Source organism: Megascapheus bottae, chromosome 7, assembly GCF_031878675.1.
Source record: "Megascapheus bottae isolate mThoBot1 chromosome 7, mThoBot2.hap1, whole genome shotgun sequence".
Taxonomy (NCBI): domain Eukaryota; kingdom Metazoa; phylum Chordata; class Mammalia; order Rodentia; family Geomyidae; genus Megascapheus; species Megascapheus bottae.
Window position 1 is genome coordinate 75,215,316 of NC_143515.1, and position 27,722 is coordinate 75,243,037.

The window sequence follows — 27,722 nt, forward strand, 5'->3', positions numbered from 1 at the left end:
ACTGCATTGTGGCTGGCTGGGAGCTGTACCATCTGCTGGTACAGTGTGTGACAGCAGGGGTCAGCTTAGTGACCTTCCTGCAGATGTTTTCTGTGGAGAGTAGAAATATGAAACAGACCTGAAAAGGTACTTAGCTGTTTTAACATTTTTTTTATACTCATCCTGCCATTTGAGCTTTGGAGCAGCTCCATTCTTCTTCTCAGAAGAATCTTTGTGGAAAAGATGGCTTAGGGGAATGTGTTGCCTTGCTCTAGTTTGCTCCAGTAGTAAGTGACATCCTGTCACTTACTGATTCTGAACTTTATCTGCCTATTACTTCGACACACTGGCATTCTAACTTTGTCGCAAAAGATGTTGTGTCACTCTTTTTTGGGGACCTGAGTGATCTTTCTGGCATTTAAGTCTATCAAGAAACTCCCAGCAGGACATTTTCATGTGCTGCTCTGTGCCTGTAAAGTAAAAATCTAAACTCCTGTGTGTGACAGATAAGACCCTCAGTGAACTGGCTACCTCCTTCTTACCCCTGCAGGCATGTTTCTTGACACTATCTCATTTGAAGTTTATGTGCTTGTGATTCGGAGGTAAGATTTGTCTGAATTTGAAATTCTCTGTGCTGCCATGTGCATACAGATGCAGTCTTAATCTTGTCTGCTCATTACTTCCTTTCCCCCACTGTGGACTGAGCAGTGTGAGGCCTGGGCACCTCGAGGACACCCACGGGCAGTTCTTTTAAGGCATTATAGTCGATGCCTCCTTCTTCCTTTGAATCTGGTTGTCTAACCTGCAGAAATATCCAATGACTAAACTGGCAGAATTGTAAGTTCACAAATCCCATCAAGTGTTCTTCTTAAGACACTGTGTTGTTTCCTAGTTGCCACTGTGAGCCTTGACTTTCTTGACCTGGAACAAGCACAAGTCAAGAACAAGTCTTGACTGGTAAGCACAATAGCTGGGTATTTTTAAGTACGCAAGAGTTTTCATTGACTGCCTAATGGCTCATATTTGGGCCTTTTCTGCATCTTTCCTTGCATAAAAAAGAACTGCTGAGTTTGGAATTAAATGTGACAAAGTCCTGATGAATCCTCTTGGAAATTGAAATCAAAGTGGTTTCAATTTGTTGCTCCACATAATAACACCCAATGAAGCTTAACTTTCCCTCATTTGTCAGTTCAGCTTATTTCTAATTTGACAGTCATTTCACATATTCTCTCTCTACCCTCTGTGGGATGTAGGTAGATTGATGGAATTTGCTTGCTCTTTTGGATACAAAGCTGGTGCTTTGTGAAGAGCGGTACGATCTGAGCCAGCCTTAAGAGGCTCCCAGGAACTGGGCAATTTTCCTAGGTGATCTTTAGTGTTGCTCTTCCGCTGCTGTTCTTTCTAGTTTTGTACAGTGGTGGTTGGCAAATGATCAATAAGGAGATCACTTTCTGAGATTTGTCCTAATTACCTTATTTTTATGTTTAAGACATAATATATGACTTGGCCAAAAATTCAGGTGGTAAAAATAGTAAACAATCAAAAGTTCATGTTTCCTGACTGGTCCCAAATCATAAAAATTTGACAATATGTTCTAGACGGATGTAAGCCATGTACTACGTATGGTACTTTTTTCCACTTGTATTTCACCTTTGTAATTGTGAATATATCCTGAAGTGTATCTTTCTAGCATTGTTTTAAGAAAGTTTTCAAAAGATGGAATCAGTTAAGCATGGAAACTTGTTCTTTAGTTTTATAGGCTAAGGAAGCAAACACAGCAGGGATGAAATGCAAAATTTTATGGTAGACTATTTCTAAAATTGTTTTTTTCAGACAATAATTGAAAATACTAAGTAGAAAATGATCTCAAGCAAGTTAACAAACCTAGAGGGAAAACATACCACCTGTTTAAAACCTGCCAAACAATATTACCAAGAAATGGAGACCATTAAATCAGAATGAATTTATTACCTCTAGGAAACAGTAAATGCAGTCACTGAGTTTTCTGTTGTTAGGAATACTTGTGCATGTTTTGTACTGACAGCAACTTGGCCATATTCTTCAAGGAAATGGTATTTTATTTACCCCCTGGAGAATTGCTTTGCTACTTTTGGGGAGATAGAGAGGAGGCATGGGATAGAATTATTCTTCACATTTAGAAAAAATTCTTGGCTTTTTATATGGTTAGTTTTTACAGCCTGTGATATTTGACAGTATCACTTTTAATTCCAAATAGGGAAGATTTCAAAGCTACCCAGAAAGTTTTTCACAACGTTTTATTCACATTTTTAGCTAAAAGTGTTTATAATTATGAATCATGTCTTTGGACTTTGGTGGGAAGAGGGAGAATGATTTGAGTGTACCCTACACCGTAAGGAAACCTCAAATTACATCAGTTGGGAGATTGGGTACAGAACATTAAGGGAGTCTTGTTGAGTAGATGTTGAAAGGTGGCTTGTCTTTTCCCAGTGACAGACTAAGCTCCTCAGGGCGGAGTAAACTTCTAGGAATTAGGACCAGTTTCCCATCTTTGAATGAGGAGCAACTTAAAATCATGGGAAAACATTTTGGAAGCTTTAAATTTTGTGTAATTGGGAAGTGGGGAGATTGTGTGTAAGATGGATGTTTGAAACAATCCATTGGAATGAATAGAAAATTACAATATTTTGAGTGAATCAATGATACACTGAGGGGAAATCCTTAATAAAATTTTGGTTGAATATTGGAAGTAATTAAACCAGAGAAATTTCTTGAAGTAGTCATGGTAATAAGAAAATATTCAGCTAGAACTTCAACATGCTTAGCTGCCCAGTCTCATTTTATCTTTATGAAGACACTATATAAAGCAAATTGCTCCCATTGTCGAAATGGAAACCTGGATACTCAGGAGGCAAATGCCGATAAAAATACTAACTTGGATGCCAATTCCTTTGCTTTTCCCCAATGAGTAGTTTTACTTTTTCTTACAACCTTTTGTAAAAAATTGTCTCTTCTCACTTGCATGCTTTACACAATCCACTGAACTACTTAAAAATCTTCCTGACAATTAATAGAATGCCCCTATTCACCATTTTGTTAATACAGAGTTTCAAAAGGAAAATGAGTCATATTTAGAGAGTTGAACAGAATGCTATTTTCATTTACGATTCTGAAACACTGTTATCATTAGAGAAGGTAACAAAGAGCTAGAAAATAGAGCTCAAGTGGGATATCCAGTTCTTACTTCAGGCATGTACTTCAGGCATATATGTGCATATATGCACATATGAGAAAAAAATCCCTGAGCAATATAGAAATAAGCCTACCATTTGTACAAGGACTCTGGTTTACATTCAGTGAGAACTACGTACATATAGATGGTAACTTTAAAAGAAATTTCTCTCTGTAACTCTCTCTCTGTAAGTAGGGATTTTGGATGCCTTGTGCTTGTTATTATATCCCTGCCTATCACTTTCTATCCTGGGTGCTGTACACACACTGATTGGTTCCTTACCCATCTGTAAAACAACAATAGACTGGGCAGCCTCTTACCCCATATTGTTACCATCAAGTTCGATGCAGTACATGTGTATTGTTCCCCTCTGGAGAGCTAAATATTAGATTTTTGTTCTTAAATATGTGTTAGAGACAAATAGATTTGGGGTACAAAGACTATGAAATGATAATTGTTCACAGACTAGACAGTTTCTGCATGGGAAGGGAGAAGAGATTAAAGTTGTTTAAATTGTTTGGGTGTCTGTTGGCTATAATTTGTTGGTTTGATTTTTTTTTGTTAAACCAGTCTGGGGCTTGAATTCAGGGCCTGCATGCTGTCCCTGAGCTTTGTTGCTCAAGGCCAGTGCCACTTGATCCACAGTGCCACTTCTGGTCTATTCTGGGTAGTTTATTGGAAATAAAAGTCTCACAGATTTTCCTGTCTGGACTGGCTTTGAACCATGATCCTCAGATTTCAGCCTGAGTAGCTAGGATTACTGATGTGAGCCACCAGAGCCCGGCTTGAAATTTATATTTTTTTTCTTTTAACTAAGAATATTTAGTTGAAGCATAAGCTATAGAAACTTCCTTCTTGCCACAGCTGGAGGGATTTATAAGGATTTATTGTATATTAATGACTGAATTCTTGTACATTCATGGGATTTTGGTCTTAGAAATGTGATCATCTAGCAAAGCTCTTTTATTTTCTATCTAAGGAAACTGAGCATCCAAAGAATCAAGAGGGGGAATCAGTTCCTCCCCTGTGGCTTTCTCAGGATGGCCTTGGTTTGATTTTATAACAGGCTTACATTCATATGTATATGTACATCTTTGTCAACTACTGGTTTTCAATTCCTTGAGTATAAGCTTTGGACCCAGTTTATATTCACAGAATAGTGGAGACAAGAGTGTTTTAAAATTCCTTATTTTACTTGTGCCTCTCAGCAAACTTTGAGAAGAGTATACCTTTTGACATTCTTTTATAGATAAGGAAGTAATTCCAAATTACCTTTCTACTAATCAGAGAAACTGGAAAGTAAAAGTAGAAATCCAATTCCATGTGTCCCTTCATCTTGCAGCTGATTGTTGCAAAATACTGTTGGATTCTAGATGATTCATGGAGTCCACAGTTTTTAAGAGGATCAAAAAAGAGACTGTCAGACTAGGTTTGGTAACACAGACTTGACAATGACAAACCTCCTCTATAGTGTATAATAATGGTCTTTGCACATCAGAAATGCCAGCAGCTTACTATAATTAATAAGGTGTTTCTGAGAGTCAAGAGTTTGGGTTTTTTCTTTCTGTAATTTGCTGTTGTTAAAATATGTACCATGTCTTCCTAGAAATTAGTGAGTAAGTTAGTGCTGTTTAAGTGTTAGTCTTGTTGTTAAGTAATTCCAACTTTAAACAGAATATGGACCATTGATCACATATTTTTCTCTGTCAGCTTTTGGATTCTGGGTTTTGTTTTATTTGAGTAATTTCATTCTTACTGTAGATTTGCTAAAATCCTAAACTCATTCCACTGAGCCCTAAGTCAAGCAGAATAAAACTTGGTTGGACTCTTTCTAGTATACCTAGAAATGTTTATGACTTTGGGATCTGGGATAGATTTTTGTTTTTTAACCCATTCCTGCAGAAAACATGTTTTTTTTCCCCTGAGCTATGGAGACATTTGTAATGGGGTTACTGAACTGTAACTTAGTTATTGAGAACACTTAGAGTGATTCGCAAGAGTTTATCCAGAGGCAAGGAGGATGAAAATTTCTGATAGTTATTGTAAATGATCAGGTGAATAGGATAAAAATATGATGTAGGTTTATGGTAGTTGAGAAGCAAAAACAGAATTATTTGTTAAGTGGATAAAAGTTTACAAAGTAGAGGGAAGCAGGAGTCCCGAGGGCTGTTTCTATGCTTAGCTTTCCATCCTTTCTCTGAGGTCTGCAGTAGAAGAGAGATACCACCTCTGTATTTGGCTTACAGTAGTAGTAAACCTTGATTAACTGTTAGAAGAGTGAGGGACCAAGCAGGTATCCAGAGGACAGTCTTGTTCTTTTTGCTAGTTATTTGCTCATATTTGCATAGTGTGTATAAAGTGTATTTTCTATTCCTTTTACAGGCTGATCCCAAAGAGCTAATCAAGATGGTCACCAGGCATGTGACTTGCCATGGACACGAAGCCTGGCCTGAGGACCTTGTGTCACTGACCAAGCAGTTACACTACTACAATGAACGTCTTCTGGATTTCACTCAGGCTCAGCTCCTTCAGGGTCTCCGGAAGGGTGTGGACGTGCAGAGATTTACTGCCGATGATCAGTATAAGAGGGAAACCATCCTTGGTCTGGCAGAGTAAGGAATGCTCTTGACTTTTGGCTAGATGAGTTTAAAATGTAGAAGAACAAGTTGAACAGACCACATTAATTATGATCCTCTGATGAGTTGCATTTTTTTTTTTTTTTTGCCAGTCTTGGGCTTAAGCTCAGGGCCTGAGCACTATCCTTGGATTTTTCTCAAGGCTAGAACTCTACCACTTGAGCCTCAGCACCACTTCTGGCTTTTTCTAAGTATGTGGTACCAAGGAATCGAACCCAGGTCTTCGTGCATGCTAGGCAAGCCTCTACCACTAGGCCAAATTCCCAGCCCTGATGATTTGCATTTTTATTTGCTGTCTATAGGGCTTCTTCCAGTCTTTTTAAGGATGTATGTGTTTTCACAAATAGATCAGTCAATACAGACAACATTTTGATCCTGCAGATTTATAGTAAAACCTAGACTTACTTTTTCAAAACATCTCCTGTAACTTTAATAGCAACATAGAGATCATGACCAGGTTAGAGGAAATTAGATATTGTCAGGGTGAATGTATGATGCTTATGATGGAACTTTTAAAAGTCAGATTGCCTTTATCTTTGCATAGAAATCTCACTCAGTTTTCAAAGTACTTGGAGTTTACCTTATTTTTAAAATTGGATATAATATCAGAGGCTCAGTGTTGTATATGCTGATACCTTATCAGTCCTGGGTTTCAAGAGGAGAAGAGAAGTAAACTGGCTCTAGTTGATTCTCCTCATCAGAGGTGAATAACAAATGCCATTTTCCATTTTGTTTCTTACGCCTTTTGAAAGAAGAGCAGGCTTTTATAAGAGATGACAGTTCAGTTTCAGGACTGAATGGAAGATTTGTTTTCTAGTTATGGAACTATCTTTGGTTTTAATACTGGTTTCTGATTTTTGTTTTAGTCATTTAAATGAGAGGAATTCATTCATCAGAAGATGAGAAAATCTATTTATCGTGTAGCTATTAAGTAGAGATGTTTTATATTTAACAAGACCATGACGTATATACCACCAGTAAGGCACAGAATGGGATGCTCTATAAGCTTTATTTAATAATACCTTTCATGCAATCAGGAACCCATAACATAAAAAGTTGGCATTGTGTACCATGAGGTTTAAGCTTCTAGTCTTGAAACTTAGTTAAATGGTGTCCACATTTAGTGGTCATTCATCTCTCTGAAAATTAAGATAACAAAATATGGTCTTATGTTAATAGTATATATGTCATTTTCACCATCATTTAAGTCATTCACAAAATAACCAAATACCTTGACATCCTCTGATAATTTTTGTATCAGTCCAAATTCTTTACTATTGGAAGTCATTCTGGATTTGCTTGAGGATAAGGCAGGACTTGGAGGATCAAAAGAAAGAGCCATTCCCAATTAAAAAAGAGAAAAGTGGAATAATTTTCACTTTCTCTTTGTCCTCTTGAAGTCCTTGTGAATTTTTGAGTCATTTCATGTCCAAAAGTGAGCCATAGGATATCTTATATTACAACCTCCTTCCTTTTTGGAAGACCAGTCTGAGTACCAGATAGTTTTAAGGAGTTGTTCAAGATCACTAGCCAGGAATTGAATCTGAATTTCCCTATTATAAATATAGTATGCTTTTCCTTTGGGCATTTTGTAATTCTTGCTTCTATGTTTGTGGTTTCTTAGAAGAGAGTTATTCAAAGTAAAAGTTTATAAGGTAAGGTATGTCTTATATCATTAGTTACATTTTGCTCCAGTTTTGGTTTTTTTTTTTCTTCTTCTTCTTTTAACTATTCAGCTAGCATATGCTATTTGAAGTATGTCCCTGAGGACAAATATATGCTTTTGATAAATATGTAATAGAATTTTTCATACATTCTTGCTTAGAAAAATATACACCAGTCTTTGGATGATTTGTTTAAAGTGCCTCAGAGTTTCTAACTTTCAGTGTCTTATATAGAGTTGTAAAACCTGTTTTGTCCTATTTGCCACTCTCTTCATTTGTACTTGATACTCCCCTTCCTTCATTCTTTTTTTTTTTAACTCATTATATATCCTTTTAAATTGCTGTCAGTGCCATCTCTAAGTGTATTACACCTATTGCTTATTGACTACATGACTTAGATTATATATTCTCAGGGGTCAGGCAGGAAGAGTAGCTTTGAGGAGGGTTAATACAATTTGCTTCTTTTCCACCTTGATCATCAGTATTTATTCAGCATGTACCTATATCATATAGTGTGCATTTCCCTATAATAGGAATTATACATTTCATCATGTATATTCAGTACTTAGTAAATGGCAAAAACAAAAACAAAAACAAAAATCAACTGGTGATAAACCATAGCCCATAAGAAAACAATAGCTTCCGTAGGTATAAATGATGTGGAAAAACAAATTTATTTAAAAAAAAAAAAACAAACCTGTGCTGCAGAGAGTATATGGCAGCAAAATCTGGAGTGTTTACTGTGTGGTCCTTTATAGGAGATATTTCCTAACCCCTAGTTAATGAAACATACATATGCTGTGGTTTACATGGGTAGGGTAAATAATAATAATAGGGATTTTATTTTTGCTTTTGTGGTTTTGCCCATTGCCTTACAATCAAGACTTCCATTATATGTTACTCTGCTTCTGGAAATTCAGAATCCTACAGTAAACCTTAATATTTATTGTGCTCTGAACATTTTCTTGGAATTCTTATACCCCAGAATCACAAACCTAACCTGTTTTCTGGGTTAAACTTTCTCCAGATCTCAGTTGCTTATAATATAAAGTGCAGTGTCTTTAGGCCTGAGGACCCTGTTTTTTCTTAGCTATGATCTAGTTTTTTCATTTGTCAGAAGTCCATCTGTTTTCTCCTTTGACCTCTCATGCTTAGTTTAAGCTTTCCTTCAGCTTCAAATCAAAGTAGTTGCTCTCCCATCTCATAATACTTTGTTTTTTTTTTATCACTGTTACAACTATATGTAATTACTGCTTTATATCTCACATCCTCCACTAGACTGTGAGTTCCTTAGAAGAAAATCTTGTTTGTTTTTATATCCTAAATAGCGAGCAAAGTACGAACTTTCTCAAGTGTCTACACAGGGTCAAGATGAAGTAGTTTCTGGCTATAGTCTGAGTGTACTTAGCACTTATTTTTTTAACCTCTGCTCTATTGACATTTGCCTACTTACTTCTTATTGTGGGAGACTTGTTTTATGCTTTTTAGAATATTCTGGCACCACCCGTGACTTGTGCCAACTAAAGGCCAGTGACGCTCTTCCCCCATTTGTGACTATCAAAATGTTTCCAGCAATGATCAGATGTCCCCTGGTAACCAGAACTGCCCTTGGTGGAAGTCGCTGGTAGACATGCTATGGTCAGTGATAGTGTGCCCAGCAATCCTTTTCCTGTATTCCTGAGAACTGAAGTAGCAAAGGCTGTGCTTGGCTGTCTAGCCATGCTGGTGAGCATCTGTTGGTGAGCATCTGTTGATTGATTAAGGCTGTGTGTTTTCTTACCCTTCCATGTACCTGATGGATTTCCTGAAGAACCCTTGAGGAGAATGTCTACAGCATTGCCCTTTCCCTGGCCCAGCGCTACAGTGTCTCCCAGTGGGAAGTATTTATGACCCATTTGGAGTTCTTGTTCACCGACAGTGGGTAAGTACACAATTCATGGGCACATTTATGCCTTGGTCTGTCTTTTCAGAATCTATTTTAGAAGAATTTTACAAAGTTGTATAGTTTTAATTTTCCTTTTGGGCTTTATCTTGCAGTGTTTTTCCTTTTATATAGCAATGGCCTATTTTTAGTTTTTCAGTCATAATAACCTTGAATTAGATACTTTACTTTGCTTCATGTATTTCTTCAAAGCTTTTCTTGAGTATCTGTTCATAGTATTAGTACTAGGATTATAATGGTGGGCAAATGTAGACAAATTGTTTGCTCTAGAACTTTTAGTTTACTGTGGGAGGCATGATAACTGAATAATGCATAAGTCAATATAAAACTTAGACATGTATAAGAGAGTTCAATTAAGGGATTTGACGTAGTCTAGAATCAGCTTTCCGAGAGAAATAATACTTGAATTTGCTATGGTTTAGAATGGTTTGGATAGCCTCCAACTGTTAGTGTTGAAATATAACCCCCATTTGGAGGCGCTAAGAAGGTAGAGACCTGATCCTGCTATGGTGTTTAGAAGTGAGGTCTTTAGGTGATTAAGTTTGATAAGGTCATTTGGGTGGTGATCAAATATGATAGATTTGTAAGAAGAGAAAGAAAACAAAGATGGTGATACAGGTATACACTCCCTGTCCTTTCCCATGCAATGCCTTATGCCTGGGACTCTGCCAGCAAAAAGGCCATCACTAAATATGTGCCACTGACCCTGCAGATCTGTGAGCAAAGTAAGCCTTTAAAAATTGTTATTATTATGAAGTACTCTGCCTCAGGCATTTCATTAACATAAAATGGACTGTTACCAGCTAACACCTAAATATTGAGTCAGAATTACCTGTACTATAAAAAGACTACATCCTGGCCTAGAGGTTCATGCCTGTAATCCTAGATATTCAGGAGGCTGAGATTGGCCAATCTTGGTTCAAAGCCAGCCCAGGCACTAAAAAGTCTGTGAGAATCTTATCTCCAATTAAGCCCCAGAAAAGAGTAAGTGGCACTGTGGCTCAAGGGGTAGCCTTGAGCTGAAGAGCTCAGGGACAATGCTGAGGCCCAGAGTTCAAGTCCCACAACCAGAGGGGAAAACAAAACAAAACAAAACAAAAAGGACAATCATTTTCCAGATGGACACAATAATAAGTACAAAGGCTTTTTGATTTAAAGCACGGTACTGGCATGACAGAGCTTGTGTGTTAAGGCTAGTAAGTGGGGGAGCATGGCATGGTTAAGACTGGGGAGAGACCCCAGAGCCAGGTCACGTATCATGATCATGGAGTTATTAGCAAGAGCTATCAGCATGTTTTGAAGAAGAATAGAGGGCATTTAAGGATTAGGGTGATGGAAAGAAAAAAATAGATTTTCATTTTGATAAGACCATTATGTTTATGACTTGGGGTTGCTAGTACAGATAGATTAGTTAGAGAGTGATTGCTGTAATAGACTGTTAAGTGGTCATAGTTTAGAGTAGCGTTTTGAATATGGAACCAGAAATAAGATAGGTTTCAGAAACCCTAAAGTGGTGAAATAGATAGAACTAAATGTACTGGTTAATAAGGAAAAACTAGATATAAGGACAAGTGAAAAAGGCAATATCTGGGGCGGGGAGTTTGGCCTAGTGGTAGAGTGTTTGCTTAGCATGCATGAAGACCTAGGTTCGATTCCTCAGAACCATATACATAGAAAAAAAGCTGGAAGTGGTGCTGAGTCTCAAATGGTAGAGCTCTAGCCTTGAGAAAGCCCAGGGACAGTGCTTAGGCTCTGAGATCAATGCCCAGGACTGGCAAATAAAAGGAATATGAGGAATCATCTCAATATTTTTACTTTATCCCCTTTTGGATGATGGTAGTACCATTCAGCTAGACGGAAAACTATAGTAAGGTCCAGGAAGGTTGAGAAAAAGAAGGAAGCAAATAAATGATTAGATTTCATTGATCTGGGATTCAAAGGATAAGGTAATAGAGATATCGTACTGTCAATGGGTTCTGGGAAGTAATCTAGAACAAAGAAAGGAGAATAACTTGAGACAAGCCAGGTGTGGTAGCATGCCTGTGTGTCTAATACTGGGTAAGCTGATGTTGGAGGACCACAGAGTCCAGCCTAGGCTATGTAGTTCCACAAGAAATGTACTCATTACCTTACATATGTAACACCTTAATAATAAAGTTAAATAAAAAACTTTTGGTCCCCCGACCCCCCACAAAATCAGTAAATAAAAGCGATAAAGAGACTTAAGACGGTCCCTTGTGGGGCGTTCTGTTTTACAGGGAAGAATTGCTAGCAGAAAGGACAAAGGAGAGCAGCAGGAGTGGGAGAGAGAAATCAGAGGAATATTATTTCAGGGAAGCTGCCTGCAGTTAGTGAGCACTTCAGGATGGGGAGGGAGAAGTAGGTGGGTTCAAATGCCATTGAAGGGCCAAGAGATGCTAGTGAGGTAGATCTTTGGTTTAACAGAACAGTGAAGCATTAACATTTCCATTTTAGTTGTTTATCAGGTTTCTATGAGGTGATAGTGTCATCAGTGTAAATAGTGCCCTGGCCTCACCATTTTCACAGCAAGTACTTGCTACCTATGATGTGCATGTTGGTGTTTAAGAAACTGTCCTGGTGGTTATTAAGTCTCTTTTTTATTTCATCGAATGGTACATAAAAGGATGCCATATCTATATAACCAAGATGCTTCATTGGCCTCTAAATATATTATAAATTATTAGGCAATCTAGTAATGTGCACGTCTGTTCCTGGCATATCATTATACTGATAGCAGTGTGATTATGCAGATGCACAGCGATTACAGCACAGGAAATCATTATTCCTGGCATCATTACCTGTGAGCAGCAAAGCACTTCATGTTGGTTCAGTAAGCAGTGTTTGAAACTTCCTGTTCTTTACTTAAAAGGCAGCAGTTTGCCTTATTACTTAATCAAACTGGGTAACCTGGTTATTAGAAATCAGCCTTATTAATGCAATAAAAAATCACCCAACACTCATTGGTTGAGTCAGTGCCACTAGGAAGTTAACAAATTGGAATTAAGGGAAATAATGTTCTTTATCGTCGGGTTTCATTTTACCATTTCCTTAAAGAGTAATTTCCTTCTAATGGAAGAAGATGACATCCACACTTTGCCACCTCTGATAGTACATTTACAGCACATAGAGGGAAGTGTGGAGTTAGATCGGGTTCAAGATTCAAAGCTATGGTCCAGAACAATCAACTCTATTTCTTGGGTCACTCCTTTCTCAGTTATAGAGACCATTCCCTTACCTGCAGTGTGAAGTTTCTAGAAAATTGTTGAAGGTCTATCACCTGATGGATGCTTCAGTACACTGGAGTTATACCTGTTAATATTGTTCTTCATAATTCTGCTGATTCTGTTTTAGACTTCTGAAATGTCAGAGGATTTTTCTAGCTGATATACTAGCATTATATCAGTTCATTAAATGATGTTGACATTATTATTATTATTTATTATTATTATTATTATTATTATTATTATTAAGTTGTCATTGTAGCTCAAGAAAAGTTGCTGACAAGACAGATAGCTCCTCATGGATCAAATCATATCCTGGGAGGAAACTCTCTGCCTCTCCTTCCTTGATCTCAATCAAGAATAGTCAAAATGTAAGTTTTAAGTTGTAAATGCCATGAAAGACTTGTTCAGGATAGGTAAGAGAAAAGCTTTCTTGGATGTAAAGGGGGAAAAAATATCCCTCCCTACTCAAGAAGAGTGAGGACAGGAGAGGCAGTCTGATCTGAGGGGACTGGGGAAGTTCATTTGTATTTTTGTTGCATACTATAGGGCATGGTAAGCTAGGGGCTGGAATATACCTTTCAGTTGCCACATTTGGTAGGCCTTCTCTATCGTTCCTGTGTTTGAACAGCAGATCTGAAGGTCAAACATCCTGCTCTTTGTACCTCGGTCTCTACTTTTTAGTAATTCGAGTGATAGTCTATGTGAGGTTTTCTGGTGGCAGAGATCACACTCGTCTGTGTGCTACATAGGTACTCTTCAGAGCTGGCAAAGTAGAGATTTCATCTTCAGTATTTTTTCTTTTGATGGACAGTGTGATAGGGGAGGGGAGGAGGGCTTCCCTCTTCAAAACAAGTTTATACTGTTCTATTTTCACTGTCATACTGTTGGAGGACCTTTTTATCCCAAATGCAAAGGTAGGCAAGAACAGTGTATACTTGAAAGGAAGGAATTAAACTGTAAGGCCTCTGCCTTTTCCTGAATGGAACAAAGATTCATGCCTGAGGGTTATTTTTATGCACATAATGAGGCTTTTGCAAATGTTGGCACTTGAAGCAATCCTAAATTCTGGCTTCTCTTCCGGTTCTTCCTCATTGAAAACCTTTGGTATGGTGTAGTGAATGTTAGAGAGGTTAGTATAGGGGAAGGAGAGATTTAATTTCATAGTGATCTACCAGGACTTAATGTTATACTATAAAACTGAAAATTAAGACAAAAATAAAAGACCAGGAAAAACAGAGTAGAAATGGTGCATGTCGATAATCAGATAACAGACTTGCAGAATTGATCAAGTTAAGCCATAGAGTTGCTTTGTGTGTGTGCCAATAATTAGATTTCAATTCAAGGCCTAGGAGAAGTCTCTTAGATTTTCTCCTCAAGGCTGCTGTATCATTTGAGCCACAGCACCATTTCCACCTTTGTGGTGGTTAATTGGAGATGAGTCTCATGGACTTTCCTGCCTGGGCTGGCTTCTATGGTACTTGGCCACAAATTTGCTTTTGATCTAAGGGAGAAAGAAAAATTCATCAGCACTAGGATTTGCATTGAACATAAGAAGAAATATACCACACTTTAGAAAAATCAACCATTAATCATTACAATTTGGAAAGAATTTTTATATCTAGTTATTTTCTATTTTGTGATTTTTTTTTTTTTTTGCCAGTCCTATGTTGGGAGCCAGAGTGGAATCAAACTGTACCTTGACTTGCATCAGACAATGGCTTTATTGTCTTATTGTTTTCTGGCCTTATTCTATGTAAATGACCTGAGATTTACCATATGAATGTAACACCTGGAGGTTGCCTGGGTCTGGAGGAGGGAAGAAGCGGGAGTGAAAAATAAACGGCGGCAGTCTTTACCTGGACTGCGGACATCCCGGACCCGGTGTGTCTGTCTCTCTTCTATTTCTTCCTAGTCCTTGCCCCCTATTTCTGCGAACCCTGGTTTGCTGCCGGTTGGCCCCGGCAGTCCTAGGGCTTCAACTCAGAAGCTAAGCACTGTCCTTGGGCTTTCTCAAGGCTAGCACTCTACCACTTGAGCCACAGCACCACTTCTGGCTTTTTCTGTGTATGTGGTACCAAGGAATTGAACCCGGATCTTCATCTATTCTAGGCAAGCACTCTACCACTAGGCCAAACTCTCTGTTTCTAGGTTGTGATTCTAAAGCCACTTTCTCCCAGATACTCAACAACTCCTGATCCTGGCCTACAACTTAAGATGATGCATTTTGGACTCAGCACATCAGTGGAATGTAGTCTGGCCTTAAATCATGTAAGCCTTGGCCAAGCCTTGGCTTCTAATCTTCCTTGTGAGAGTGTCTTGACAGAGAAGTTGTTTTATCCCTCTAAGTCAGTTTTCTTCCTTGTAGAATATCTCTTTATAAACTATTTTCCATGATATCTGTGAGACTTAAAATACCTGACATATAGTAAGTGATCAAAAATAAAGTATGATTAACTATTTGTTAATTTTGGAAATATTCTAGAATTAATAAACCTATCCTATAACTGACCACTATTGCACATCCTATTTTTCAAGGATACGTTTTCAAGTTGATAAGGATATTTATTGGTTTTGAAGGATTGAAATAGCCTAGTGCTTTGGGCACATGATAAGTGTACCATAAATCATGCCTATTAGCATTCTAATACCATCATGTTTTTGTTTTTTTTTTTGTCTATTATATGTGACTACATAAACCAGTCCAAATTGACATATTATGGGAAACTAAAAAGGTTATAGGAACAGGAATGTCCTTAAGGAGGTGATAAAAATCTACCTGAATGGTCTTTATGATAACTACTTTGTTTATATCCTAAGACATTGTATAAAGAAACTCACCAAATACCTGTGGTACAAGAGAGAGATTCTGAAATGCTCATTATTAATGTTGAAAAGTTAAATTCATATTGTCCACATTTTCCTTGAGTAAGTTTAGCTGTTGGGCAGCCTTGAAGTTCTCTGGCACATCAGGTTAATAATCCTGAAGCATTCCTGTGGTAGCACTCTGATTCCTTTTTTAGGAGTGGATATAATTCAGAGAGGAGATATGTCATTTCAGTCATCAATGATGAAGATATCCTTTGCCCACTGCTGGTCATTGCTTGTTGGAATTATCTTATGAGCTGCTACATATGACCTTTGTCTAATAGGAAAGTTCTAAATTCTAGGTGCAAACATAGGTTGTGTTTACTAAAAAAAAAAAAATGAAGTTGACTTTGAAGGACTCACCTTAGAATCTTTACCATGTCTTACTAGTTATGTTATTTTTTTTCTATACTTTGGGTTCCCTCAAAGAATCAGAGTAACAAGACCTTTTACAGAGATAATTATAGAATTAAATAAAGTAATAGAGACAAAAGTGCTAGCAGTTTTCCTGTAAACTCTATTTCACTTCATCCCCCATCCCTTTTGCTTCCCTTAAACCTTTCTTATAGCCTTCCCCTCTCTTCTCTTCTGTTTTTCCTCTTTCTTCTCCTTTCCCTCTCATTTTAATTGTTCCTTTTATTCAGCTAATGCAATGGCATTATCACTCAGTCTCAGATTAAGTGAAGAAAAATGTATTTGAATAAATTTATTTTCTTATGCATGTATAATTCCTTTCAATAATGCGACTTTGGAGCCACGTCTTGAGTGATTGGCAACTTGAAATCTTCTCAGAACATCTTAATCATGAGATTAATCCTAATAATTTATTCCTTGTGCATCGAGTACAACTAATACTAGGTTCTATCTCTAGTTAATCTCTGAAAGCTAGATATGGTATATATGTATATATGTATGTATGTATGTATGTATGTATGTATGTATGTATGGTATGTTTGTGTGTGTATATATATGCGTATATATGTATATACACAAACAGTTGTATAACTAAAACTTAATTAGGAAAACCTGCTAAAACTATTTTTTAAGGGTAATCATTAATTGGATTAAAGAAAAATCCATAGTGATTTTTTGGGATTTCGTCCTCCTTTTTTGAATGTGGGTTCTTTAACAGTCATTTTCTGAGCAAAGACTTCATTTCTTATTCCAAGAGAAGATATCAGCTGTTTTCATTGGAAACTACTAAAATGAGTTATTGATTACTGGCATCCATAAAAAGATCTTAACACATTGTAATTTACTGAAGAGAGAGCTTTGAGTATTTATTATGTGTAAGTAAAGGTATTCTAGTATCTGTCTTGACAAGATAACTAGGCAAAATTGCACATGAGGCCCAGAATAAGTGGTTGGGCAAAGGAAAAAGTAGTCTTGACTGAGAGAGACCGGGCTCTGAATGTAGATACCAATGAACTAAAGAAATTTATAATTGCTGTCCATTTTGTACATGAGTCTGTCTTCAAGGTCTTTCTATCAGGGTATTAGAAATGAAGTATGGTGGGGGAACTCTTAGATTATTGCTGCTAGGAGAGATCTAATGTCTTCAATAGAGAAAGAATTCTGATTTTATGTGGTTAGTTAGTATGGGTGCTAGAACCTCACTTATCTGTGTTCATGTGTGATGTCATCTAGACAGATCTGGTGGTTGGGTTTAAGCAAGTCACTTAACCTTTCTCAATGGAAGTTTGTCATCTATAGTTGACAATTTCCCAGTTTACATATCTACTCGTTATAATAAGCAACTTAATAAATGCACATTTGTTTTCTTTCATCTATTCTCCACCTTGTTCTGGTTGTAGATCTGTCAATAAACATTCTCTTATTGAGGTTGCATGGTTTTATTATTTGTTCCTTACTTAATTGTTTTAGACTTCATTGTTAAAGGAACATGAGAAATGCACAAATTCTTTTGATTCAGTTTCCAATGCCACTATGCATTCAGTACTTACCAGAGCTACTGCACTGGAGTGGCAGTAGTTATTGAGAATGTTTTCTGACCTACCATCCATTTGTACTTGCTGTTCCTTGTACAGTCTGTGCTTTCTTGGTAGGTCTGTTCACATTTCTGCTTCATCCCTGTCTACAGGGTCAAAATCAAGTCCTTCTTTTTATAAGCTGTGGATTATTATTGATTTCTACCTCCTCTAAACCCATAGATTTTTAGGGGTCCTATTCTTAATTGTAAAAAAGAAATTTGTGCCCTTTGTCAGTAACATTACTTTTCATTGAAAATTAACTCTAATTATAATGTAATAAATTTCCAAACCTGGATGAGAGTTCTATGTTGTAAATCTTTATGGCCTTCCTTGAACATGATGTCTTGTATATAAAGCCAACCTGATTTCATGCTAAGCACTTTTTCTATTTGGTGCTCATGGACATGTACTGAGTGTATGTGGTCATTACAACCTGGATCTTGGTATTGAGATGCTAAAGATAAAGGAAATATCATATGATTCGTGCCATCAAGCAGCATAGTCTATGAGACAGATAGATAGATGATAAATAGTTATAAAAACATGTTATTTAGTAGAAGAATTTTCAGCATGTGTCAATAGCTCAAAAGAGGATGTGTATAAAAGTTTTATAGATTGAAGATATGATGTTTATCTATATGGGTATTTTTATAAATGTTTGAACTGTGTCTTAATTGGGGAAAATATTTCTCTTGAAGTAAAAAGACCACTAAAAATTATTTGAACACTAGCTGGGTGGCAGGGTCTTATTGTCTGTAATCCTATATACTCAGGAGGCTGAGATCTTAGTATCGAAGCCAGTGGGGCAGGAAAAGTCCAGAAATCACTTATTGTTAATTAACTACCAAAAAGCTGGAAGGGAAACTGTGGCTCAAGCGCTAACCTTGAGCAAAAAATCTCAGAGACAGTGCCTAGGTACTGAGTTCAATCCCAGGACTAGTAGAAAATTAAAAGCAAAAGTCATTTGAACACAGTACTGATAGTTTATATCAATATTCCAGAAAAGCTGAGATTGATTTCAGGTCTGTCCATGTAAAAAAAACAATTGATCCATTTCCAAAATAGCCAGCAAAAAGCAAAAGTGGTGGTATGGCACAAGTGTTAGAGCACCAGTCAATTGATTATAAATCCATAAATCCAAACTCTAATTCAGCCAACAGTAAAGAAACTTAATATAGCATAGCAGCAGTAACAGAATAAACTAGATGTCTTGACTTCATAGATTATTTTATTTTATCCCAGGTATTATTGTTCATAAAAGTTTGCTATAAAATCTTTGGAAAAAATTTATAGTAACTTCATCAACAAAAACCTCAAACCATATGCTGTTTAGTCTTTGTGAAAATGGTAACTTCAATAAACAGGGCATTATTTCTGAGGCATTGCCTTACAAATGCAGGAGTCTTGACTTTGGTTCTGCCAGGGACCTCAATAAATATGCTCCCTACTGCGGTGGGAACACTGGACATTGAATGTTTCTCTTAGCATGCCAAGCTGCTGGTGCCAGAGGGCCCTTGCCGCTTTTCCCTAGACCTATGGCTTCTCTCTGTCTAGGGGGAAACAAGATGAAGATTCCTACCACCCTTCAACACAACATGACAAACTAGCCAGTCAAACTATAGTGCCTGTATTTTTCCCCAATAGTTTCCAGTAGTTTAACATTGAACAGTTCTTAGAAATTACATTTGAGATTCAGAATGAAAAGATATCTACATATAAAAATATGGCCATATCTTTTATTCAGTAGAATTTCTACATAACAATCTAAGTAAAGCTACAACTTTTTTCAAAATAAAATTGTAGTGTTTAGGATTCTTGAATGTATAACTTTTGTCTCAGTGGTTTTTGTTTTGTTTTAATTTGTTTTCTTCTTCCCTGACCTCACACACTGAAGCAATAAGATGATTTACAGTGTTTTGGTACAGAGTGCAGATTTTAACTTTTTTATGACACGAATAAGTGACTTAGAGTAGAATTTGGCAGGTAGGAACGTGTTGTCTTACTGGAAAGCACTGACTCTTTTTTCCCACTGCTGGAGTACCTGCCTTGCAGGTAAGCCGGCCTGAGGGAATGCATGAAACCCATGTGTTACAAAGGTGGGCATCAACACATGGTTGAGTCTACTTTGAAAGGTGGCAGGGCCTGAGTGGCTACTGTCTTTTACACAGGAAGAATTGGCCAAAACAACTAGCCTTTGTTCCTAGATCACCAACAGAAATCATGTTATTTAACATAGGAACCAAATTCTAACGTAATTTCCTTGTCTCTTCATTTCAGTTTGTCCACAGGAGAAATTGAACAGCGAGCCCAGACCCTTCATCTCTTTGAGACACTAAAGACTGATCCTGAAGCCTTCCACAGGCACATGGTCAAGTACATTTACCCCACCATTGGTGGCTTCGATCATGAAAGGTTACTGTACTATTTTACACTTCTGGAAAACTGTGGTTGTGCAGACATCGGGAATGCGGCCATTAAGCCAGAAACGCACATCCGGCTGCTAAAGAAATTGAAAGTAGTTGCATCAGGTAAGATGTGTGTGTTCCTGTGTGAACACATTCTTCCAAAGCAGAGCTAGAGTTTAATTTTCTTTCTGCAGGTGTGCTCAGGTATTGTGATCAACGTAGATGTAAAAACCTCAAAATTTAGAAACTGACTTTATCTTCTTTATTTTTTAAAAGTGTAGTTTTGGGGGTCGGGAGTTTGGCGTAGTGGTAGAGTGCTTGTCTTAGCATGCATGAAGACCTGGGTTCTATTCCTCAGTACCACATACAAAGAAAAAAGCCGGAAGTGGTGCTGTGGCTCAAGTGCCTTGAGAAAGTCCAAGGACAGTGCTCAGACCCTGAACCCAAGCCCAGGATTGGCAAAAAAGTATATATAGTTTTGTTTTTATTATAAGATATTGTATGAGGGGTTACCATTTTCTAAGTCAGGTCATGAATACATTTCTTTGGACGCTGTCATTTCTTTCTTTACTTTCATAGTTAATTGTTATCTTTCCAAATAAAGGAATTGGTTGAGGAAATTCAATACCATATAAAGTGAGAAACCTTTTAAAGGTTACACACTGACTTCTGGTTGATCTAGTACTAAAATCAGTTTGGGCTTATTGCTCCAGAATTTTTCTCCCTCCCACTATTCATTATACAGATATGATAGCTTTCAACCTATCTATCAATATATAACAAGGCTCTGACAACATTTATTTGGCAGAATTTCATTCTGATCTATATACATTTATTTGTTTATTTGAAAAAATTGAAGGTAAGGGGGAACCAAGATGAGTTGGTGGGGGCGGGGGGAGGGAAAGTGGGAGAAAAACATGGGAAGGGGTAACAATGTTCAAGAAGTAATGTACCTACTATCTGATGAATGTAGCTGTGACCCCTCTATACATCACACTTAAAAGCCTTTGCAAGCTGGGTATCAGTGGCTCACGTCTGTAATCCTAGCTACTCAGGAGGCTGAGATCTGAAGATGGCAATTCAAAGCCAGCCCAGGCACAAAAAAATCCCTGAGACTCTTAACCACCAAAAAATTGGAGCTGGTGTTGTTGCTCAAGTGGTAGAGCAATAGCCTTGAGCTGAAGAGCTCAGGCTCTCAGAAGCACCCAGGCCCTGAGTTCAAGCCCCATAGCTGGCCCCCCCCAAAATGCCTTTGGAATTTTTTTTTTCAGTCAGTCTTGAGGCTTGGGCACTTGTCCCTGAGCTTTTTAGCTCAAGACTAGCACTGTTCTACTGCTGAGGCACACAGAAGTAGAGTGACCTGTGTGGGATTGCACAGCTAGCTGACGTTCAGCCTTGGAATAAAATTCAAAACTTCTGATCCAGTATGCATTTCTTGATCCTTTTGTTCAGCCACACAGTGGGCTATATACATATGACCTGTTTTCTTATTTCTTTCCTTCAATAGGTCTTAATTATAAAAAGTTGACAGATGAAAGCACGAGTCCTCTTGAAGCACTGGAGCCTGTGCTTACAAGTCAGAATATCTTATCTATTTCCAAGCTTGTTCCCAAAATCCCCGAAAAGGATGGGCGCATGCTTTCACCGAGTTCTCTGCACACTGTTTGGTTACAAAAGCTGTTCTGGACTGGAGATCCTCACCTAGTCAAGCAGGTCCCCGAGACCTCCCCCGAGTGGCTTCATGCCTATGACATCTGCATGAAGTACTTTGATCGCCTCCATCCGGGTGACCTCATCACTGTGGTGGATGCCATTACATTTTCTCCAAAAGCAGTGACCAAGGTAACTGAAAAATTAGACCAAAGTGCTGTAGAAGAAATGGCACTAGTTCCTATGTTCTGTAGATTTGCTTGTTAACCTTTTTCTTTCTTGAAGTAGAATTTAACTTACATGCTTGACTTTGGGGGGCGTTAGAGGGGGGAGTGCTAAGCATTAATGATCATTATCTTCTATTAGAAATGAACAAATAGTAAAAAAAAACCGTTCTTGCTCTCATTTATGGGTATTTTTATACATGTTTCATATGTCATTTTATAGAAAATATTGACCTACTTTTCCCAGTTGGAAAATGTAAAGAAGTTTGATTCTCATAAAATCTTTATTTAGAAGCAGGCTAAAAACTTAGCTGTGACTAAGTTGAGCCCTTAAAAGATTCCACATTAATATCACACAGCATATGACCTCGTGATAGAATTATCCATAGAATGTATATCACATTTTCCAGTCCTTGATTATTAGGTTTTTAGCACTTTGGCTCTATCTTAATGCCTACTTGTGATCTTTTAGTAATATATATTTATTCAGAATAGATGACATCATCCTACAACTCCCCTCCATCTCCACCCAGCTACCGCTGCTGAATAAATGTCCATTTGTCACAGCCTGGGCCCAGGATTTTCTGTCTTCTATTAAGTCTCAGCCTCTGTTTTCTCTTCTGCAGAACTCTTGCCTTTAGAATTCACTTTTTGTCCCCTTTCACCTATCTATTCTTTTCCATGCATCAACAAGTCTATCCAGTACCTTCTCATAAATTTTTTGTTATGGTTAATATTTCACAACAATATGATAGTTGCAAAGACTTGCAAACCATTTGTTTGGAAGCTGTTGTAGGAAGAAGTTCAAACCTCTGTGGAGAATGCTAGACTTTACCCAATTTGTTTGATTCATAATTGTGGCTAAGGAAGAGCTTCTTCATTTTCTTATTGCAACCCAAGGAATTTGAATAACAAGCTGGTTTAAAAATGTTTAACTACTGCTATAAAAAGGAGAGAACGACAATAATTGTGTTTAAGGAAGAAAGTAGCACGCATTTGAAAAAGCATAACTTTGTAGTCATATATGGCTACTTTTAAACTCTTACTTACATTTGCCACTCATCAGATGTGCGATACAGCTTCAAAATTTGTTATACTTTTCATTCTTCCAGAGGAGACTAAGACTGTTTAATCTATGTGAGAGATTGTTACCTGATTTTTAAAAATAAAACAATAATGAAAAGGAGACAAATCTATTTTGATTTTTATATGTTTATAGTAATTGATGAAACATATATCTTTTAAACCTTTTAATTATCTTTTTTATTGCCAGTCATGGTGCTGGAACACAGGGCCTGAGCACTATCCTTGGACTTTTCTCAAGGCTAGAGCTCTACCACTTAAGCCACAGCACCACTTCGAGCTTTTTTCTATGTATGTGGTACAGAGGAATTGAACCTGGGTCTTCATGAATGCCAGGCAAGCACTCTACCACTAGGCCAAACTCCTGGCTCTAATTATCTTTTTTTAAGATTTTATAAACATTGATTTTTACATCATGATGTAAATCAACATGATTTGCTCTAATTTTATCCACTTCCTAGCGAATGCCATTATTTTATCTTGTCTGTTGGCTATGTAGAATGATACATATATATCATTATATATTTTTTTGTATCCATTCATCTGCAGTAGGGCATCTGGGTTGTTTCCATTGCTTGGCTATTGTGAATAGTGCAGAGATAAACATGGCTGAGCAGGTGTCCTTATCATATCCTGGGTTAGTGCTCAGGATAGATGCCCAAGAGTGGTACGGCGGGATCATAGGGAAGGTCTATTTTCAGTTCTTTAAGAAACCTCTGCACTGCTTTCCAGAGTGGCTGAACTAGTTTACATTCCCACCAGCAGTGCAGTAGGGTTCCTCTTTCTCCACACCCCCACCAGCATTTGTCATTGTCTAAGTTTAGAATATTGGCCATTCTAATTGGGGTTAGGTGGTATCTTAGGGTTGTTTATATTTGCATTTCCTTTATTACCAGGGATTATAAGCATTTTCTCATATGTTTTTCTGCCATTTATACCTCTTGTTTAGTGATTTTAAAGGCATAACTAAGTTGGTAAAAAGAAGCTACAATTTGAACCGGAAGAGGTACTCCATAGCCTTTACTCTTAACAATTATCTGTATTATTGCCAGGCTCTTTTGCTAGAGCCACAGGTTTTGGAGCCAGTCCAGAAGCTGGAGATCTGTGGGATCAGAGAGCCTAAAGTATTTAAGCCAACGGATCATCCTCATTCTGTGCTGTGCTCAGTAGGGCTGAGTCTGAATGAATGAGGGCAGAAAGGTGGAAATGTGCAGGAAGGAACTAAGCCACTGGGGGAGTCTGAAACCCAAGGAATTGGCTCCAGAGCAAGGACCTTGCACTGGCTAAAGAGCAGGTGGATCATCCAAGATGACAGAAGAGTTTTCCTTCAAGGCAATCTCAGAGCACACGCAGGGTGAAAGACGATTTAAATATTGTGCTATGAGGTTGGGAATGGTTAATAGAGGTTTATGGCTAATTATAAGCATGTGTATAGAGGTATGTAACACAGTTTCAGACATTCCAACATCAGTCATTTATTTATGATGATACTTCAGGTTGGCATGTAGAGTTTAAGTAGAGTTTTAGCTGCTATTTATGATATTTTAAATGTGATGATTTTAATTTTTAAGTCATGCTCATCACCTAAATTTTAAATTTTCATCAGCCTACCATCTGAAAAGCAGTTATTTGAGCTCATGTATGTTTGTGAGAAAAAGTTGAAGAGGGAAGTAGTATGGCTGAGTGATCTAGGGCACTTGATTTAGGTTCCAGTCACTTCAGTAGCATGGATTTGAGTCTTCCTGCCATATCTGGTTATTTTCTTTTATTGGGTGCCAGTGTCTCATGCCTATAATCCTAGCTACTGAGAGCTGAGGATTGCGTTTCAAATCCAGCCCAGGCAGTAAAGTCTGGGAGACTACTTTTTTTCCAATAGAGTTACCAGAAAGCCAAAAGTGGGGCTGTCGCTCTAGTGGTAGTATGCTGACTTTGACCAAATAAGCTGAGAGATAGTGCCCAGGTCTTGAATTCAAGCTGTCAGAATGCTGGCCGGGGGGAAAGTGAAGGTCTGATGCAGTCCTTTCAACTGATTATTTCATTATCTTCTCTTAGCTCAGATGGTCTAATCCAAGCATAAATGTTACTTTTCATTATTTGTAAGTAGTTGTACCAAGGACCTTCAGTTCAACATGTCAATTTATGTGTACAGTGCATCTTAATTAGATATAGGGGATTCTTTATTATCAACTATTCTCCGGAACTGGTTTTCTGCTGAGTCATATCAATTAGACAGGTAAAATAGCTACCTCCAAAGTTACTTTTATATTTTCAATCTAGCTATAATACTTTCTCCCTTTTAATTAATTGACAAATTTCACTTTCTGATCAGAGTAGAAAAGCAGATAGTTCAGAAGAAAGAGACACCCAGAAAGAGAAAGAGACTAAAAAGGAAAGTGAAACACAACCTACACATGTCAGAGGACACATTTGGAAGAGGAACTGCAGCTGGATTTGCCCAATTTTGCAAAACACCAGATGTTCCCACAGCTTGTACATGGTGTTAAAAATGTAAAATAAATGTGTTTTATTCATACACACTGTACACTTTTCAAAAGTGTGCCCACATTTAATTCAGAACCAAATTTGTAGAATGAATGGGCAGGGTTACTCAAGAGTGCTTAATACAAACAGTATACCATTGTTCAGATATTAGAATTTCAAACAGGAATATCCCAAAGCTTGATTGCTGTGCTGAATCTGTGGTACACATTCCACCACAGGCTTCTTGCATTCAGTTAACTAACACTTATACAATTCAGCAATTAGCAACATTTCCACTGGAAAGTATAGTGAGCTAGTTAATATGTTTAGAAATCTGCAAAAATAGTAAAAGACATAAAAGTTGGTCAGGACCAGTTTCGCTTTTTTAGTAAAGATGCAGTCAGGTTGGGGAACATGTTTAATCTCAGTCACGGTGTTTCTACCTCCCACTTGCCTTTGATACAGCTATATCCGTAGGTAAATGCATGGAAGTCATTCCTATCATGAAATGCTGCTAAGAAGCTTGCTAGAATTCTTCTTTAAAATCCCTTGGGTGATCGTAGAAAAAGGCCTTCTAGTATCTTTCCTAGTGCTTCTCAATCTGCATTTAGGTAGGCCACTCTTATTCCCTTTCTCTTCTGTCTGGTAATTTCTCTCTGTTCAAGCCAGAAATGAAAATGGAGGATCAGAGCCAAGCCAGGCAGATAAAGGCAAGGGAAGCTTACCTCCAAATACCCAGAATAGTCCTGGAAGTAGAGGTGTAGCTCAGATGACTTAGCGTACTAGCAAGGAGCAAAACTGTTAAGTGAGAAGGTGAGGCCCAGATTTCAAGCCCCAATACCAGCACAAAAGAAAACAAAAACTTTTTTGTTCATGTTGAGCTACACATTTACTTTAGTTTAGCCTCACAGTACTGTAACAAATACATGTGATCATTAGCTTATGAAGGAAAAAGTTCACTTTGAATCATAGTTTTAGAGTGTATGCTCAGTTAGTCTCATTGCTTTTGGTTGGTGATAAGGTACCATGCCTTAGCAGGAACACAGGGTGGAGCAAAACTGCTCACCACATGGCCATGAAAAGAGAGACTAGGATGGTGCATTCCCCTTAAAAGACTCTGTCCCAGTGACTTGAACACCTCCTATGGGCATTTCTTCTTTGCCTTTCCACCACTTGAGGCTTTGAGGCACCTCGAGATCCAAACTGTAGCAGTTCGGTTCCTCTCCACTTGCTCTGGGAAAGGCTCAGAGATACAGGACATGCTTTCAAAGTGTTGAAGAAATATTGGAAGACTATGGCCGATAGTCAAAAGACAACGACAAAGGAAAAACAGTAAGTGGCTAGTGTACATTTAGACCTTCTAGAGATGGGAAGCAGGACTTGGAGGGAATGAGAAACATTTTCCACCATCACAGATAACTCATCTACAGGCTGTTTAATTGGACATTTTCAGGTAAAGCACTTTACACTTTAACTGTTACATTAACTTTAGAAATCTGAAGTATAATTATATCACTGATTTAGGTTTCCTCAAATTTTGAATTTGGGGAGAAGAGGTATTTTTAATACTCCTGTATTTTTCTTATTGTATTTTATTCTCCCTTTCCCACCCCCCCAAAAAAAACCCAGAAGCAAATCACTTCTTTACAGCCCCAAAATGTCAGTAATTCCTGAGATATAACTGGTTCTGGTTTTATCCAATTTGAGTACAATGAAAAATTATGAGAGTGTGCAAAATATCTGGCCTTTACAGCTTTTAGAGCTTATTTAGACTATGCTATTTTGCATCTGTCCCCTTATCAATTTGCTACTGCTACTTTGAAAGGAACGTTTCATTCTCCATATACATACAGTTGTCTTCCTTAGTGTACATTCTTAGTTTTTATAAAAATAGTAGGTATATACACAGAGTTCTTCCAAGTAGCGCTGTGAATGAGAAGTCTTACTTAGAGAGTAGCATTGTTTTAGCAAGAGTGCTTGTTTTGTTTCTTCATTTTCTAGATATGGGCAGTAGTATTCAAGCTTCAAGTTCCTGAGTACTAGAATTACAGGTGGAAACTATCATGCTTTACTTATATCTGGCACTTGATATAAGCAATATAATATATTCAATTTGACTGGCCTTTACCTTGCTTTTTTTTGGCAAAGATAATAGCTATTTTCTTTAATTCTGTACTTCTTGGTACTCCTTAAGTCAACATTTAAATATTCATTATCTTAGATTATACCTTCTCAACCTTTTGATCTCAGAATGCTTAAAGGTTTTTTTTTTTTGGTACTAAGTACCAATAATAAATACAGAGATTACTATGTTTTAACTTAAAAAACATTATATTCCTAAGAAGA

General features: G+C 37.5%; 1 protein-coding gene across 1 annotated transcript in view; it reads left to right on the top strand.

Annotated features, from left to right (window-relative positions):
- Nbas (NBAS subunit of NRZ tethering complex) overlaps nucleotides 1–27,722 on the top strand; it is a 262,549-nt gene that overhangs the window by 170,422 nt on the left and 64,405 nt on the right. Inside the window, exons 41-44 of the mRNA XM_090337434.1 lie at nucleotides 5,573–5,802; nucleotides 9,301–9,411; nucleotides 19,811–20,061; nucleotides 21,446–21,780. Of these exons, the coding sequence (XP_090193560.1) occupies nucleotides 5,573–5,802; nucleotides 9,301–9,411; nucleotides 19,811–20,061; nucleotides 21,446–21,780 (927 nt within the window). The remainder of the gene's footprint in view (nucleotides 1–5,572; nucleotides 5,803–9,300; nucleotides 9,412–19,810; nucleotides 20,062–21,445; nucleotides 21,781–27,722) is intronic.